This window comes from Pagrus pagrus (genome assembly GCF_965226575.1).
Source record: "Pagrus pagrus genome assembly, chromosome: 10".
In the NCBI taxonomy this organism is placed as follows: Eukaryota; Metazoa; Chordata; class Actinopteri; order Spariformes; family Sparidae; genus Pagrus; species Pagrus pagrus.
In genome coordinates, this window is record NC_140194.1 from 135,824 (window position 1) to 155,000 (window position 19,177).

Genomic DNA, 19,177 nt, shown 5'->3' on the forward strand with positions numbered 1-19,177 from the left:
ACCTGGACAGAGACAGATTTTTTCTGCAGCATGGTCTCAACCTGAAGCAGATGTCCAGAGACATCATATATACATTAAACTGTCCACTGACTGACAGACGGACAGACAGGTGTGTTCACTGGCACACAGGTCGATCTCAGGTGTCTCCGGTGAAACATAGCAGACAGCGTCGACCTCCTCGGCTCTCCATTGTCTGTGGTGACGGCCCTGTACATGTGCGTGTCCTTGACCTCCCGTAGTTCAGGTCGAACTGGAAGTAGTCGGCTGTCAAACAGAACCTCCATGACGTAGTGAACCCGACCGGCGCTCAAGTGGTCCGGACAGAAACATGATCCTGGTTTGACTGTGGATGTGGATGAAGCGATGGTCAGACTGGGGAGTTAAAATCCATTCGTGATAAATCCAGCTCGGTCCAAGAGAGGTGTTGAGCAGCACGGACCCAGACTCAGACCCGGAGCCGAAACAGGGCTTCAGCTCGAGCAGTGGAGGCAGAAACAAACAGAAACAGAAAATCCAAACCAAGTTCAGAGAGAAGTCCATGACTGAGACAGAGAAGCGTCCTCCTGCTGTCCATGTTCACTCACAACATCCAACCAGCTGCTGCTCACTGGGCCGGAACCAGCCACTCAGAGGCCGGGGCCCCTCAGGAGGAGGAGGGGGGGCGGATCAGTGACAGCACCAGTTAGAATAATGACAATATGATTCAAACATGAAGTATAGATTTATTATTGATTTAGTTACATTTGTTAATTTTTACAAATATAAAACAGAAAAACACGACTGACTTATGAAAAGTGTATAAAAGCATTGATCGGTGGTTTAATAAACATTCACATTATGTGATTATATTTATATGACAGCAGATGAGACTGCATCACATTAATGTTGTTAATTAGCTGTAATCAATCAAATGTAATTGTTTTGTTATTGCCGTCACTGTTGAACACAGACGCGTTAGAGGCGGAGCCTGCTGCTACACAATGACACCACAGTGTGTTTACATAATGACAGTCTGGACTCACAACAAGAAGCTATGAAATGCTACATGCTAATGTTACTTTTTTAATGCTAAAGAGATGCTTCTGAATGACAATGTTACTTTTTAGAGAAACATTAAAAAGTATAATATTTGAATACATTTTTAAGTGGTAATATTTTCAGAATAAAGTTACTGTATATTGAGAGTAAAATTGTTTTTTGTCCTGAATACATTAGAAACACTTCGTGGTGTTGAATGTTACGGACTGACGTGATGTTTTCATCCGAGATACACAGACATGTTTCTGTCCAAATGTTTGAATAAAGACTTTTGATTTGAAATATTTTGATTGGTAAATAAGAACTGTGACTGTCTGTCTACCTGTCTACCTGTCTGTCTGTCGCCATCAGCAGGTAAACATTTTGATGTGTCACTTAGAGCCTCAAATCACAAATCAGTGGAAAAATGATGATGTTAGTTGATATATAAGTGTAATTTTCTAGTTTAATCTCTCGTACACTTTTGAAGCTCGTACGGTGAAGAACTGTTAGAAGATTAAAAAGCTGAAGTTTTCATGTTTAAAGGCAGATGAAGAAGAAGAGCACAGAGTCGATTGTTCAGGAACAGGTGAGTCCACAGATCCTCAGGTGAATGACTCCCTCAGGTTTTCAACTGGCAGGAAGTCGGTGGCGTTGGGTTAGGGTGGGGGACTCACTCTAAAGCACCACATGGGCGGGCGGAGCCTCAAACACCTGAAACACCACCACCACCATCCTCAGACTCTGCCGCCATCTCCCCATCATCTCCACGCTGCATCAAGCCCTTCCTGTACGCTCTCTGGATCACCTTCGCCGCCACCTCCTCCTGTTTCCTCCGCAGGGTGCTGCTGATTGGTTCATTGGACACCTGAAAGGGACAAATATAAGTTTTTGGTTTCAGAAGAGGGAGGACATTTATTTATTTAGTTATTTGGATTCCTGTGAGCAACAACTGAGCTACAAGCTGTTCTTCCTTTAAAAATCGACATACAAACTCATTAAAACCAGAAGCAGAATGCAACAAAACAAATGTAGTACAATAAAACTACTAATGACAACAACGACAAGTATAAACCTTTTTCAAAATAAACCTTTTTCATTTTTAACTTGGGCTCATCTGCACAGATTCATTACATCAATGAACAGAACAGCAGCAGGTCAATAAACAGAACAGAAGAGGGGGGTATTCCAGAAAGGAGGTTCAACAGCCTCTGAGGCGAACCCTGAACTCTGAGCTGACTCACCTGTGAAGTGAAAGTGAGTTTTCAGTTCCAGAACAGCTGATCTGAGTCAGGTAAGTGGACTCTGAGTATGTTAACTCTGAGTTGAGCTCGTGCCTGACGACCAGTAAAAAGCCATCATCAATGGAGCTCCGATACTGGGATTCACCATGGCAACAGGGGAGAAAACAGGAAGCAGACATTTTCTGGGGGAAAAAAAGTAACACGGCTGCGGCCGTAACAAAAGTCACTGACTGCGGTCGTCTTTTCATTTTGAATTTAACATCACTGTCTTTTCTATTAGCCTTTGAGGAAGTGGTTGAATGTTGTTCAATGTTTTATTTTATTTTAGGCTATTTTATTTAATTTAAATCGGCTGAAAATGAAATATAAAAACAGTCTCACGATGGCTCCTCACTTTGGTTTTATTTCACATATTAAACAAAGTCAAAGTTTATTCAGTGGATATTTTAACTTGTAGCAGCTTTTACCACCAACAGATGCTGTTTAACACACATCTGTGTCCAACATCCTGCTGAGTAGATAAACATGAAGAGGCTGAGGAGCTGGTCCTGAGTTAGCTCGCTGGGTGACCAGAGGCTGAGGAGCTGGTCCTGAGTCAGCTCGCTGGGTGACCAGAGGCTGAGGGCGTCACTCACCCCCAGGACCCAACATTAGAGGCAGACACACACTTCCTGTCTACAGACTGAACTAGAAGTCATTTAGTCTTATACTCAATGCGGCGGCAAACTAGAAACACAGACTTTGAAATTGCGTTGTTGAAAAAAGTCCACCGGGCTCTACTGATGGTTCCTGTTGTAGCTGTCTGTGGGAAACACAGAAAGCCAAATGAAATGTGAGTTATTTCTGTTTCTGGCTGCTGAAGGTGATTGATTAACCTGTGAAGTGATTAAAGAGGATGGTTCAGACCTGAGAGCACGTCAGCGATGACGTGTAGCCTGATATTCGCTGTGCGGCCGGAGAATATAAATGACGGACTGATGAGGAGCGGTTCTGTTGGGTCCAGTCCTCGTCAGGGAGCGAGAGCTCATCTAAATGAATCTAAATTCTCCTCCTGGTGTAAAACTATGTGAATTATTTCTGCTTCAACATGATCGACTGAGAAGGAAAGGACAGCCGCTGTCAGACAGCTCCGTCACACTCAGGGTTTCTTCGGGTGAACCTGCCAGTGAGCAGGTGAGGTCCACAGAGTCAGTTACCACAGTAACAGACCAGAGGTTCAGTTTCCTCTTTCTGGAGCTGAACACTCAGAGTTTCTCTCATCTCAGGGTTAACAAACTCAGAGCTTTCACAAAACCTGCTTTCTGGAAGACCCCCCAGAACAGAACAGAACAGAACAGAACAGCACAGAACAGAATAGAATAGAATATAATAGAACAGAACAGAACAGAACAGAACAGAATAGAACAGAGCAGTGTAAAACCTTAGGTGAGTTAGTCGTGAACTTTTCCTCCATTCTGGCTCTGAGAGCGTCAGTCTCTGCTGATTCACCTAAAACCTGCACACAGATAAAGATCAACAACAACAACACCAACAATAATAATAATGATGATGATGTAATAAGTGATCAGGTGATGTTACCTGAGCAGCCAGTGTGAGGAAGACGTCCACACAGTGGATCTTGTCTCCAGGAAACAGAGGCAGGTCCATGTGGATCAGTTTGATGGTGTTTGGTTTGGGGATCCTCAGAGGATCCTTAAGAGCGTCGCAGAAATCTGACAGCTCGCTGTGGAAACCAGAACAGAAGAGTTGAATACAGTAAATTAGAGCTTTTTACAGTCGAGTGATGGCAGTGAAATGTTCGACTTCCTGCTGATGAAGATCCTGCCTTGATTTTACTGGACTGAACCTCTGCGTTCGATACAGCCCATGAAGACAATGGCATCCAAACACGACTGGTCCTCGGACTGCTGTTGCTTCAATTAGTGAAAATAGTTCAACTCTTTTGTTTATTCTCCTGTGGATAAGTCAGAACACGCTATACTAGCTCTGGTTTTTAAAAATGTTGGTCATAAGCAGTTTTAGTTGGACTCTGGTAGCAGTTCTTTGTTCTAGACACCAACTGATCCAGACTGGAACAGTCATGGTCCAACTGGGCCCCATCAGTCAGATACTCAGTCCTTTAAAGACCTGTGGGTGTTTCAGTGGTTCTGCAGTGGTTGAACTGTCCCTCAAGGCCCTGTTTCAGTTCAGCTGCTGGTTTATATCTAATCTGGCCAAATAAATCAAAATCATAAGGTTTTGGGCGGATGTTGTTGTTTCATTTGTGTTTTCTAGGCCAATGACATGCGACATGACGTGAGGACCCATCAGCAGTCTGACTGACATCAAATGATGGATGTTAGAATCAGAATCAGAATCAGAATTCCTTTATTTGTCCTGCAAATGGGGAAATTTGTTAGTCACAGCAGCCAAAGGACAGTTCACACTAAACAATAACAAAAAGTAAAAAGTAATAATAACAATATAATAAGAAGATAAGAAATAGACTGAACTCGTATGTACATAGTATTTACAATATGACATAGTATTTATAATATGACATAGTATTTATAATATGAACAGACATATTAAATCCAGAGCCAGAAACAGAAAATAATTGTTGTGTTAATAAAGTTAATGAGTGTGATCAATCAATCATATTGTTTCAAATTAATTTTTATGGTTCTCTGAGTTGAAGAAAGTGTATTATTGTGTCTTGTTTACCTGCCTGTGTGTGGACTCACCTGTATGGTATGAACTGTGAGGCGTCAGGGTCGAACTTGGTCCAGGTTCTATAAAAACTCTGGAGGTCATCGTCGCTCAGCGTCTCCGTGTCCTCTGAGCTTAATGTCTCCAGGACGACGGTGAGGTACAGGTGGACCACCAGCAGGTAGGACAGGAAGACAAAGGTGACGAAGAAGACGATGCCCACCGTTGGGTTGCCACAGTCGCCTCTGACCATCGATCCTGGGTGCTCTGCGTAGGGGTCGCAGTCGGGAGGATTGTTCATCATGGGATACAGCATACCGCCCCACCCAGAGGTCGTACTGACCATAAACACACAGATCATGCTGTTCCAGAAAGTCTCAAAGTTAAACATTTCGTCGATCATGGCCTCCCTCTTCACGTAGGTGAAGTTAAACATGCCGAAGATGGAGAAGGTGACCGTGAGGAGGAGCAGGACGAGGCCAATGTTGAAGAGGGCAGGAAGTGAACCTACAAAGGCCGTGAGCAGCTTCTGGATCCCCCTGGCACAGGGGATCAGACAGAGGATACGAGCAACACGAACCAGGCGGAGCATGCTGAAGCAAATGGGCGATACAAAGTACTTCTCCAATAAGTCAGAGAGAAATATGCCTGGAAGAAAGAAAGAAAGAAAGAAAGAAAGAAAGAAAGAAAGAACATTGAACACTTTCTTTTTCTTCTTCTGAGTGAACTGATTCCCGACATCTCTTGTCCACATGAACACACGTATTTCTTCATACACACCTAAACACTGTTTTAGGTCATTGAAAACAAATCTTTTTGAAACACCCCTCCAGGGTGAAGATATTACTGAACTCTGTTTTCAGTGTTTCCGTCTGGATAGATTTTGGTAAATGATGACAGAGACATCGTGTCAGTGAATGTAGCAGCACTGACAGATGTGATGATATTGTATTACAGGGTCCGCTACTTACTGATGGTGATTATGTGATGTCAACTTCTCTTTGTCACTTTCCACGATGCATTGTGGGTCAGGATGTCAATCACAACACCTTGTAACAGTGTCCATATTTATTACACACAGTCTGCTGGGACATGTCTAGATTAACAGGTGGAAACAGATCTCAACGTCTTGATGTGTACCGTCTGGAGCGGCTTTACGCCGGCGCTGCCTGGTTCAGTGTGAACAGAGAAAGGCGGTGTAAAGGCGGGCCTTTGTTGTGGCGTTATTTCAGAGTCTCTGTCTGAAAAAGGGCTTTTTGCAGATTTAACTTAGTTTGTGTGATGATATTGTATATATATTTTTGTATTTGTTTATTCAGTTAATTCAGTCATGAGATATGTCTTCAACAAGACTACAGACTGCTCCTTTAAAGTGCTCCTGCAGTCCAGACTGGCTCCTTCTTGTCTTCAGCTCAATGTGGACAATAATATCTGTTTGTTTTCACATGCATTGATCAAAGTGTCATTTTTTTCTGAGCTCATTCAAAATCTGATTTTAAGAGGCGGGGTCTATGAGCATGATTAGTGACATCACAAATAGTTTGGAGCCGATCCTGGCCCAGTCCTGGCCCGGTGTGCAGCAGACACAAGAGTGATGTGGAAGATGGAGCTCAAAGTGAAGGTGGAGACACCTGGTGTCCAGCAGACAAACTGATCAAACAGAGACTATGAAGGAGATGGAGATACCACAGCTGTACATCACTACAGTTATTGTGAGATCAAAAGACAATTAAAACCCTTGTTATGTCCTCGCTATTGCCATACATCTCTTGTCTTCTGGGGTCTTCTAAGCATATAGTATGAATTATCAATCAATTCTGCGTTACACCTTTAGTCTTATTTCAGTCCAACCCATTACCACACATTTTCCCCTTCGTTTTGGAATTTGGAACATTATTTTCAGACCATTTGATGAATAAAAAACATATTTTAACAGCAAAAGTGCACTACAGTGATGAGACGATGACATCACCAGACACAACGATGGCAGCACCACATGAAAACTTACCGATGATAAACATGATTAGCAGCACAAAGTCGAGGACGTTCAAGCCGTCGGCAAAGTAGCGCTGTCTGAAGGCGCTGATCTTCAGGATGAACTCGATGAAGAAGATGAGAATGAAGGTGAAGTGGAACCAGTGCAGGATATAGTCCGCCTCGTAGCTCTGATCGTACGTCTCCACCATCAGAACAACCATGTTCAGGCAGATAACCCCCATCATGAAGAATTCAAAGTACCGACTGGTCACCAGGTCAAAGAGCCGAGCCCGGCCCCGATTCTGAGCGTGATGAAGAGCAGCATGAAACGTACAAAGACTTTATTATGAATCCATTGTGAATTTATTGAGTTTATTTTGACTCTGACAGAAACCAGAAAGTCCTACCAGTTAAAACCAGGAAATCTAAGGTAAAACCAGGAAGTCCTACCAGTTAAAACCAGGAAGTCTAAGGTAAAACCAGGAAGTCCTACCAGTTAAAACCAGGAAGTCTAAGGTAAAACCAGGAAGTCCTGCCAGTTAAAACAACAAAGTCTGAAGTCTAAAGCCCGTTAAAACCAGGAAGTCTAAAGACCCTGGTCTCTAACAGGAACTCTGACCTGAACTCCACACCTGACCTGTTGACACCATGTCATTCAAAGACCAACAGACAGGAAGCAAGTGGACCCACCTGAGGTCGGGGAGTAGGTGCCTGAGGATTCCTGGAGAACCGGTCCTTCAAACACTTGGAATATTTGTGCTGCTCCTCCGTCATGAAAATATGTTTCCTTCCAAAGTAAAGACAAAACATACAGATACAAGTAAAGACAAAGTAAAGACAAATCTGTCTGTCTCTGCGCCTGTCTGTCTCTCTGCCTGTCTCTCTGCCTGTCTGTCTCTCAGCCTGTCTGTCTCTCTGCCTGTCTCTCTGCCTGTCTGTCTCTCTGCCTGTCTCTCTGCCTGTCTCTCTGCCTGTCTGTCTCTCAGCCTGTCTGTCTCTCTGCCTGTCTCTCAGCCTGTCTGTCTGTCTCTGTGCCTGTCTCTCTGCCTGTCTGTCTCTGTGCCTGTCTCTCTGCCTGTCTGTCTCTCTGCCTGTCTCTCTGCCTGTCTCTCTGCCTGTCTGTCTCTCAGCCTGTCTGTCTCTCTGCCTGTCTCTCAGCCTGTCTGTCTCTCTGCCTGTCTCTCAGCCTGTCTGTCTGTCTCTGTGCCTGTCTCTCTGCCTGTCTGTCTCTCTGCCTGTCTCTCTGCCTGTCTGTCTCTGTGCCTGTCTCTCTGCCTGTCTGTCTCTCTGTCTGTCTCTCTGCCTGTCTCTCTGCCTGTCTGTCTCTCAGCCTGTCTGTGTGTCAGTAGGTGTGGTAACATATCTTGTCTCTCTGCAGGTAGTCGACGATGGCTCTGATGAAGAAGGTGAAGATGAAGAAGGAGCCGATGATGAAGAAGCAGATGAAGTACAGGTGCCTGTGGACGTTGTGCTCATAAACGGGCTGGTCCTCCACCTGCACGCACGCACGCACACACACACACACACACACACACACACACACACACACACACATTTTTTCTCTTGTTATAACAGGAACAATCTACAGTACCAGTATTAATATCAGTGCCAGTATTAATGTCAGTACCAGTATCAGTACTAGTACCAGTACCAGTACCAACAATTACCATTCTGGAGTCCACTGCGGCATAAACGAGGTCCATCCAATCTGTTGATGCTGCCTGATGGAGAAACAACACAGAACTTCATAAGAAAAACAATAGATTTAAGTTAGTGTTCTAATGTGAGCTCAGGTGAGCTGTTAGCATGCAGCAGCAAAACTCTGATGACGGCTAAATGCTACAAACTGACATTCACACCAAATGAAAGATTCATTTCATGGATAAAGTCAAACCATTAAGAGTCAATGAAAAGTTAAAGTGACTCTTTTAACTTAATTGAACTACACATGATCTCCGTCACCCATTCTATGAAAAAATGACACAATAATCTGAATTGAATTTCTGGACGGATGTGTTTAGGCATCGCAGTGTTGAGAGCAGCTCAACTTCCACCTGTAAAACATGGAGTCACTCCTGTTTGATGCTTTTATTGTTTTAGAGTTCACACTGAATGACTTCCTGTGTGTATGCTGAGTGTTCAGACTGACCAGGTACAGCACCGAAATGTAACCGTTCAGCACGTTGTCGTAGTTTATCTTCAGGTTCTTCCAGCGGACATCCGTGTAGTTCTCCATTATCAGATACAAACAGTCACTCATGTTGTTCACCTCCTCATGTAAGAAGTACTCATCTGACGTCTCATTATAACAGTAGTGAAACTTTCCAGCAAACATGACCACACCCAGAATACTGAAGACCAACCACACCGTCAGACACACCAGCAGCATATCAAACAGGGAAGGGATGGTCCGGACCAGAACCTCCACGACCAGCTGCACACAGACAGGTAGAGAGAGAGAGAGACAAGTTTAGAGGGAGACGTGCAAAGACCTGCAGACAGACACGTTGGAGCTTTGGGTGCAAAACGGTGCCTAGTTCAGTGTCATTGTTAGCTTCTGACCGTCACACTTGGTCTTTTCTGCAGCCACGTTGTGTAAATTACAAACAGCCATGTTGGTCCTGCAGTGAGGTGTGGTCAGGCACATTGATGGCAGCAGGACGCGACTGCGCAGACAAAAACCTGGTCGAAAGTCAAAGTCAGTGTGTTTCCTGCTATTTAAGGAACACATCATTCAGACAGTAATATGAGCCGACGCAGGCGGCTGCACAACACACGCACACTCTGATGAAGCGTACGAACCTGAACTGTGTGTGTGAAGAACACAGAATATTAATTAATGATTGATCCTGACCGATCCTGCTGGGTGATTTAAATGATCAGTCAGTGACCACCTGATCCATCTGTGCATCACTACTACACACAGAGGGACGTACAGCAGCGCTCCTCCTCAGTTAAATATCAGTGGATCTGCTCATATACAGTCAAACAGAGTTGTTGATGGACAGATGATTGGGAGATAGTCGAGGCAGAGACGGTGGAGACAGAAACGGTGGAGATAGAGGGTCCACCAGCCAAAGACCACATGCCTGTCCTTTAGCAGAGATGAGCGCCACTGTTTAAATATCGATGTGCCAGGTCCTGGTGGAACTGGCTCTTAAAGGGAATGAGAGATGTCACTCTGATTGGTTTAGTTCATGTTATGCCCTATACACACCTATGACTAATTAATAATCTTAATACATCCACTTGGCAGCGCGTGTCTCACTTTGTACCCAGATGGCCTGTTTAACTACAAAAAGGGAGTTGACGCGCCCTAAATGCACATGGACTTCAGACCACGAGCTATAGATGGATTCAACAGAGGCCTCAGTATCATCAGGAAGTGTGTTCCTTCACTCTCACTAGCTGTAGCTAGAGAGCTAACAGCTAACATGCCAGCTAGCCAGGCTAGCTCTAGTCAGTCACAATAGTAAAACACAGTTCAGTGTATTCAACTCAGGAGCACACCTGAACATGACTGTGCTGCGACATCATCAACACACCTGTACCTGTGTCTGTCTGTCAGTGTATGTAAGTGCAGGTCTCACCCTAAGGCCTGGGAAGCGAGACAGGGCCCTCAGGGGCCCCAGAGCTCTCAGAGTCCTCAGAAACTGGATGGCTCCTATTCCAGAGAATCCCAACATGTCGGCCATCAGAGACACCAGAAACACCTGGAAGATACAACACTGCTGATGATGACATCATATCTCAGGTGAGTGAAGGACAGACAGGAAGTTCAGATCCCTCGGCTGCTTAAAGGAACAGTTCAACATTTAAATCTTCTTGTCTTTCTCTTTGCGAGTCACATATTCACATTGATTCTATGATAAACACTGGAAATAGCTAGCTAGCTTAGCTTAGCATAAAGACTGGGAACAGCTTGCCTAGCTCAGCATAAAGACTGGAAACAGCTAACCTAGTTTATCATACAGTCAAGGAAACAATTAGCATAGCTTAGCATAAAGATTGTAAACAGCTAGCCTAACTAAGCATAAAGACTGGAAACAGTTAGCTTAGCTTAGCATAAAGATTGTATATAGCTAACCTAGCTTAGCATAAAGGTTGGAAAGAGGGGGAATCAGCAACCTTAGCTTTATAGAAAGAATCGAAATAGGGGAAACAGCTAACTTAGCTTAGCATAAGGACTGGAAACAGCTAACCTAGTTTAGCATAAAGACAGTAAACAGGGGGAAACAGCAAGATTAGTTTAGCATACAGACTGGAAACAGCTAGCGTTGCTTAGCATAAAGACTGTAGACCAGGGAAACAGCTAACTTAGCTTAGCATAAAGACTGTAAACAGGGGGAAACTGCTAGCCTGGCTCTGTCCAAAGCATCAGTCCAGTTCATATGGTTACCTGCAGATTAATTTACCTTGAATTAAAACTGTTCACTGAGCTTTGAACAGACCATTTCAGGTCAATCGAGGGACAGATTCTCTGTGATGAAATGTGGCAGTTATCAATATATTATTCATAATCAATCTTATTGATCCCATCCTTACGTCTAAAATGAGGAAGTCAAGCCAGCACCAGGCATTGGTGAAGTATTTCTTCAGTCCGTAGGCGATCCACTTGAGGAGCATCTCGAGCAGGAACAGGTAGGTGAACACCTGGTCTGCCGTCTCAACAACATCCTTTAAGACCTGATGCTGGTGCAGGTGGACATCCTCAAACATCTGTTCACATACACACTTCTGTAAACATCTGGACAGGTGTGAGGTCACTCTACATCAGACAGATCAGTGAAGATACCTCTTCAATACAATTCACATCAGGTGTCAGTGACAGGCAGTGAGTTTTCATCGATACCTGCTCCAGTTTCCCGGGAAAACAAATACATACTGTTACAATAATGTATAAATTAATACTTCTATAATAATGTATAATAATGTTGGTATGTATAATAATGTATAATAATGTTTGTATGTATAATAATGTATAATAATGTTGGTATGTATAATAATGTTGATATATAATAATGTATAATAATGTTTGTATGTATAATAATGTATGATAATGTTGGTATATATAATAATGTATAATAATGTTTGTATGTATAATAATGTATAATAATGTTGGTATGTATAATAATGTATAATAATGTTGATATGTATAATGTATAAAAATGTTTGTATGTATAATAATGTATAATAATGTTTGTATGTATAATAATGCATACTAATGTATAATAATGTATAATAATGTGGTGTGTTTAATAATGTATAATGTTTGTATGTATAATAATGTTTGTATGTATAATAATGTATAATAATGTTGGTATATATAATAATGTATAATAATGTTTGTATGTATAATAATGTATAATAATGTTGGTATGTATAATAATGTTTGTATGTATAATAATGTATAATAATGTTGGTATATATAATAATGTATAATAATGTTTGTATGTATAATAATGTATAATAATGTTGGTATATATAATAATGTATAATAATGTTGGTATGTATAATAATGTATAATAATGTTTGTATGTATAATAATGTATAATAATGTTGGTATGTATAATAATGTATAATAATGTATAATAATGTTTGTATGTATAATAATGTATAATAATGTTTGTATGTAATAATGTATAATAATGTTTGTATGTATAATAATGTATAATAATGTTGGTATGTATAATAATGTTTAATATTGTTGTTATGTATAATAATGTATAATTATGTTTGTATGTATAATAATGTATAATAATGTTTGTATGTATAATAATGTATAATAATGTTGGTATGTAATGTATAATAATGTTGGTATATATAATAATGTATAATAATGTTTGTATGTATAATAATGTATAATAATGTTGGTATGTATAATAATGTATAATAATGTATAATAATGTTTGTATGTAATAATGTATAATAATGTTTGTATGTAACAGTGTTGGTTTGTTTGTGTTTACCAGAGCTACACTGCTCAGCACGATGATGATGATGATGAAGATCTCAAAGTATTTGTGTTGTACGATTAAGAGACAGGCCCTCCTGACGTTAGACCAGACCCTGCCTGCACCCTGGGACGTGTCTATATCCAGGAACGGACAGCAGCGGTAACACAGACAGAGAGTAATTAGAGCTGTTATTGATCACTGATTGGTTCTCTCTCATTATTACAGAAAGACTCGTACTGTCACTGCCGCAGTCCTCAGGTGTGTTTCCTTCATGGTCTTCATGGCCTTCAGTAGGTTTCTGCACGTCGTCACACTGAACAAACAATCAACAAAAGATTATTATTATTATTATTATTATCATTATCCATTCATTGTCTTTTGCTTATCCAGGGTTGGGTGGAGGTGGCAGCAGACTACGCAGGGTATTCCAGACATCTCTCTCTCCTCCTGGGGGATCCTGAGGCCCGATGAGATGTTTAATCCCTCCAGTGAGTTCTGGGTCCATCCCGGGTCTCCTCCCAGTTGGTCCTGCCTGGAAAACCTCCAAAGAGAGGCGTCCAGGAGGATCCTGATCAGATGCCCAAACCACCTCAGCATCATCATCATTATCATCATAATTATGATTATTACACTGAACTCCCCAACAGTTTGTCTTATACATGCTGACGTCTGACCGCCTCACACGGTCGGTCCAGCTGATGTCGTCGTCTTGTGAATTTTATTTTAGCATCAAAACAAGATTAGTTCAGTTGTTATGAAACGAGCTAATCCATACTTTGCTGTGAACATGAGCGCTGTAGATTCATTGCTCAAATTATGTATCAAATTCATTTGTTTAATTTTAGTTTTGTCACAATGTGTAAAATGTTCACATGGTCAGAATCAAACAGTTCTCTTTAGTAACGTGGATCCATCCTGTAAACTGTGAGCTGATTGGTCACTTTAATTATGAATCAGACGACAGAACAGAATACACTTTACTTTTTCCTCTTGTTCTTTGTCTCCAGGCGTCTTGAATTCGATATCGACCTCGGCCGTGGCAATGGGGACCCTCTGGGGTTTGATGTAATGGTCGCTGCTGGTCTGGTTGCTGTGGTTACCACTGAGGACTTTGACCTCTGACACCGGCTGGTCTGACATCACTAAGTTCAAGGCCAGGTACTCCTTCCTGTTGTCCTCTTTACTGTCGACCCCTGACAATCAAATATGCCACCAGAAAAACAATCTGAGAATTCAAATCAAAAACTTCAGCCTCAGTTGTTTTAAATAGTTTGATCTGAAAAATAAGACAGTAAAACAGGATTCAAAAACTAAAAAACTAAAAATAAAACAAACAAATCAAATTACCTGTGACAATAAATTGGTCAGCAAAGAAAGTCTTTGCTCCAGTTGCAGGTTTAGACCTACCTGTGTGGTCTGGGTTGACAGGGTTCTTCTTTCCCAGCAGAGCCAGGATCCAGGTCTTGATCCATTCAAGGGCCTTGTGCAGGTTGTTTTCGTCTTTTTCTTCTGGAGCCGCAAGAATGAACGAGCTCAGTAGCAAGGTCAGGAACACATTCAGGATCTGAAATAAGACCCGATAAACATTCAGGATCTGAAACCAACCAGGAACAGATTCAGGACCTGAAATAACACCGGGATAAGATTCAGGACTGGATTAAATACCTGATTTAAGACCAGGATCAGATGTTTGTGGCTGGGTGATTTGTGGCATTCAGGAACAGGCTCAGGTTTAAACCCATCTACCTGCAGAGACTCACCAGCAGGTTTCCAACGATCACGACCGTCATGTAGAAGATCAGACAGGTGGTCTTTCCTGAGACCTCCATGCAGTCCCACATGGTCTCGACCCAATCTCCATACAGGACCCTGAAGATGACGAGGAAGGTGCTGAAGAAGTTGGTCATGTGCCAGCGAGGAAGCTCACAGTCCGCTGCGATGCGACAGACGCAGTCTTTGTAGTTCTTCCCGAACAGCTGCGTGCCGACCACGGTGAAGAAGAAGACCATGATGAAGAGGAGCAGGGTCACGTGCCTTATCGACCCCCAGATTATCCCTAAAAACATGTTGAAGGACGGCCACCAGCGGGCCAGCCGGAACACTCGCAGCTGATCAGGACACAGGTGAGGAAACAGGTGGGACATAGGTGAGGAAACAGGTGAGGACACAGGTGAGGAAACAGGTGAGGACACAGGTGAGGAAACAGGCGAGGACAGAGGTGAGGAAACAGGTGAGGACACAGGTGAGGAAACAGGCGAGGACACAGGTGAGGAAACAGGCGAGGAAACAGGTGAGGACACAGGTGAGGAAACAGGCGAGGACACAGGTGAGGAAACAGGTGAGGACACAGGTGAGGAAACAGGCGAGGACACAGGTGAGGAAACAGGTGAGGAAACAGGTGAGGACACAGGTGAGGAAACAGGCGAGGACACAGGTGAGGACACAGGTGGGACACAGGTGAGGAAACAGGTGAGGACACAGGTGAGGAAACAGGTGAGGACACAGGTAGACAGAAATATTATTAGTGTCTGGTCATTTCTGTGATGATGATGATGATGATGATGTTGTTGATGATGATCATGTCACACTGACCACTAATAGGTTCCACAGCACAGACGAGGAAAGTGACAGGTCTATCAGACTGATGAGGACGAGGATGCTTTCAAAGGTGTTCCAGCCCACCTGTAACCATGGCAACAGAGCAGCCGCACACACACGTTACCACGGGAATAGCTGTCAGTCATCATCACTGAGCAGGTGACAAACAGAGGTCTGACCTGAAAGTAGCCGTATGGGTCCAACGCCAGGATTTTCAAGCCCATCTCAGCTGCAAAGATCGATGTGAAGACCTGAGTGGGGTCAGAGGTCAGAGGTCAGAGTGGTCAACAGAGAGACCCGTCATGAACCAGACTGAACTCTTCTTCTGCTTCTGTTGTTAGCTTCAGACTTTTCTTTGACACTGACCAGGTAAGCGACACTCCACTGCTCTTCAAACTCCATTGTCATTGGATAATGGTTCATCGCCATATGGAGGATGTTGAGGATGAGACAGATGACGATCACAAGGTCAAAGAACGGGTTCATGACGAAGGCCTGGAGCCACTGTTTGCACCAGCGCCAGCAGCTACAACAGTTCCACTTGAGGAGGACGAGGCAACACGGAGGACATGACCTCTGATTCCCCGACTCTGAAACAGAGCTGAGAGTGAGAACGGCTGACCTCTGACCTCTGACCACACTGATACAGAAACACTGTGACCTGCAGAAAACCTGAAGCTGCTGTCAGACATGAACCTTCAGACAGACAGGTAGACATAGAGAAAGACTTCATCTAAACCTTCAGACAGACAGGTAGACATAGAGAAAGACTTCATCTCAGCCTTCAGACAGACAGGTAGACATAATGAAAGACTTCATCTAAACCTTCAGACAGACAGGTAGACATAGAGAAAGACTTCATCTAAGCCTTCAGACAGACAGGTAGACATAGAGAAAGACTTCATCTAAACCTTCAGACAGACAGGTAGACATAGAGAAAGACTTCATCTAAACCTTCAGACAGACAGGTAGACATAGAGAAAGACTTCATCTAAGCCTTCAGAAAGACAGCCTTCAGTCATAGCTTGATGCTTCAGGTGAGAGTCAGGTTTAACTTGATGTATGTGGTTGTGCATTGTGACTAGACAGACAGTTGTATATGTACCTTTCATGGCCGTCTGTTTCTGCTTGTCTTCACCATTTTGATTCTCTGAGTGCTCCGCCCTGCAGGCTGCCTGCTTTAATAACACACACACACACACACACACACAGAGTCAGTGTGTGTCCAAGGAATCATCTGCTGTCACATCTTGATTATTGTAACCAGGGACTGATACTGGATCAGTTTATTGATAACGATTATTAACCCTTTTGATTATACACCTGGTGAAGCAGATTGTTTAGCTGGTGATCATTTAGCTGCAGATTATTTATCAGCAGATTGTTTATCTTTATGGGGATGAAGTCAACTCCGTACTGTAAAACGTCTTATGAAGTAATTTTGAATATTGAAATGTTCACGTAGTGAAATTGTCATGACGAAGATTAAATGACCTCACCTCCTCTTCCCCCCTCTTCTTCAGAGCCTCCACGATCTGTTTGAACTCTTCTTCTTTCTTTTTGGCCGCGGTGACGACAGCCTCCTCCTGCTCACAGAACGCCATGACAACCACCGCCAGAAAGAGGCTGAGAAGGCAGAAAGAGCCGGGGAAGACGACGAGCAGGAAGACGGTCAGGTAGGACTTACCTGACGATCGTAAGATCTGCAGACAGGAAGGTGAGAGAGACAGACAGGTGACAGACAGAGAGACATACAGGTGACAGAGACAGACAGATGACAAAGACAAAAAGGTGACAGTAACTGATCTACCTGCTGGCTGGAAAGTTATTTAAAGTGACTCCACACAATGAAACCAGTGTGTGTTTGTGTGTGTGTGTGTGTGTGTGTGTGTGTGTGTGTGTGTGTGTGTGTGTGTGTGTGTCGTGGGACCAGTCAGTTACTGACCAGCATCATCAGGTTGTCCCAGAAGTCCTGAGTCATCAGTCTGAACTGAGACAGCAGAGACCAGCCAAACGAGTCATAGCTGGTGAAGCCGTAGTTTGGGTTATTACCCCACCTGACACAGGTAAAACCCTCCGGACAGATCCTGAACACATCATCATATCATCATCATCACCACCATCACCATCATCATCACCACTATCATCATCATCATCATCATCACCATCATCACCATCATCATCATCATCATCATCACCATCATCACCATCATCATCACCATCATCACCATCATCACCATCATCATCATCATCATCACCATCATCATCATCATCATCATCACCACTATCACCATCATCATCACCACTATCATCACACCATCATCACCATCATCACCATCATCATCATCATCATCATCACCACTATCATCATCATCATCATCATCACCATCATCACCATCATCATCATCATCATCATCATCACCATCATCACCATCATCATCACCACCATCATCATCATCATCATCACCACTATCATCATCATCATCATCATCATCACCATCATCACCATCATATTCATCACCATCATCACCACTATCACCATCATCATCACCACTATTATCATCATCACCATCATCACCATCATCATCATCATCATCATCATCATCATCACCATCATCATCATCACCATCACCATCATCATCATCACCATCATCATCATCATCACCATCATCATCACCACTATCACCATCATCATCACCACTATTATCATCACACCATCATCACCATCATCATCATCATCATCATCACCATCATCATCACCACCATCACCATCACCATCATCACCATCATCATCATCATCACCATCATCACCACTATCACCATCATCATCACCACTATCACCATCATCATCACCACTATCATCATCATCATCATCATCACCATCATCATCACCATCATCACCATCATTCACTGTAACAGTGTTTGTCATAAACGTACCCAGCATCAGAAGAGTTTCCACACAGCAGAGCATCAACTTGTCCTGGCAGGAAGTAGTAGTTTTCTATCAGAGACAGACAGATGGACAGACAGACAGACACACGGACAGACGGACAGACAGACAGAAATTGAAGGTTTGATTAGTGGTAATGTGGTGTAATTAGTTGGTTCATGTAATGTCTCTGACGCCACACTCTTCTCATGTTTTTTAATCTTTCTTTACTGTCTGGACTCTTTCCCACACTTGAAGGCAGCAGGTGTCTGTCCCACCTGCAGCCTCTGTTGATCAGTATCAGGTGGATCTGAGGCTGGGATCATTCACAGACCGTCTCATTTTAAAAATCCCAGTTTACGTATGGATCTTCACCAGGATCACATTTATATCTTGTAACGTGAATATTAAAATGAAGTATTTTGTCCTCAGATTGTAATGAACTATTTTTTTTAAATAACTGCTGGCGGGGAGCAGAGTGGCTCAGCAGCCTCAAAGACAGATGAAGTCCGGTTTGACAACAGTACCGAGCGGCTCAAACCAGGACACTGACTCCAGAAGACAACAAAGACACGGTGGGTTTAGGCGAGGACAGAAGTCTTGCATCATTCATCATAATTTGATCTGACCTGATTTGATTTGATCTGACCTGATTTGATTTGATTTGATCTGACCTGATTTGATCTGATTTGATCTGATCTGATTTAATCTGACCTGATTTGATCTGACCTGATTTGATCTGATTTGATTTGATCTGATCTGATTTA

The 19,177-nt window shown here is 42.9% G+C and overlaps 1 protein-coding gene across 3 annotated transcripts in view; it reads right to left on the reverse strand.

Annotated features, from left to right (window-relative positions):
- Positions 1 to 710: 710 nt before the first annotated feature.
- The window catches only part of LOC311264457 (sodium channel protein type 4 subunit alpha B-like), a 26,583-nt gene continuing 8,116 nt past the window's right edge, over positions 711 to 19,177 (reverse strand). For 2 of the 3 annotated variants that reach the window (XM_084365329.1, XM_084365327.1), the window contains exons 9-31: positions 18,419 to 18,482; positions 17,427 to 17,568; positions 16,981 to 17,184; positions 16,587 to 16,659; positions 15,848 to 16,071; positions 15,661 to 15,732; positions 15,476 to 15,565; positions 14,644 to 14,991; positions 14,291 to 14,447; positions 13,865 to 14,076; positions 13,121 to 13,196; positions 12,896 to 13,017; positions 11,472 to 11,645; positions 10,517 to 10,639; positions 9,076 to 9,360; positions 8,594 to 8,647; positions 8,290 to 8,421; positions 7,617 to 7,721; positions 6,958 to 7,228; positions 4,985 to 5,597; positions 3,840 to 3,984; positions 3,682 to 3,756; positions 711 to 1,885 (exon numbers count right to left, since the gene is read on the reverse strand). In XM_084365329.1, coding sequence (XP_084221455.1) covers positions 1,724 to 1,885; positions 3,682 to 3,756; positions 3,840 to 3,984; positions 4,985 to 5,597; positions 6,958 to 7,228; positions 7,617 to 7,721; positions 8,290 to 8,421; positions 8,594 to 8,647; positions 9,076 to 9,360; positions 10,517 to 10,639; positions 11,472 to 11,645; positions 12,896 to 13,017; positions 13,121 to 13,196; positions 13,865 to 14,076; positions 14,291 to 14,447; positions 14,644 to 14,991; positions 15,476 to 15,565; positions 15,661 to 15,732; positions 15,848 to 16,071; positions 16,587 to 16,659; positions 16,981 to 17,184; positions 17,427 to 17,568; positions 18,419 to 18,482 — 3,923 coding nt within the window. In that variant the 3' untranslated portion in view covers positions 711 to 1,723. The remainder of the gene's footprint in view (positions 1,886 to 3,681; positions 3,757 to 3,839; positions 3,985 to 4,984; positions 5,598 to 6,957; positions 7,229 to 7,616; positions 7,722 to 8,289; positions 8,422 to 8,593; positions 8,648 to 9,075; positions 9,361 to 10,516; positions 10,640 to 11,471; positions 11,646 to 12,895; positions 13,018 to 13,120; positions 13,197 to 13,864; positions 14,077 to 14,290; positions 14,448 to 14,643; positions 14,992 to 15,475; positions 15,566 to 15,660; positions 15,733 to 15,847; positions 16,072 to 16,586; positions 16,660 to 16,980; positions 17,185 to 17,426; positions 17,569 to 18,418; positions 18,483 to 19,177) is intronic. The other variant, XM_084365328.1, reaches the window with a different exon arrangement.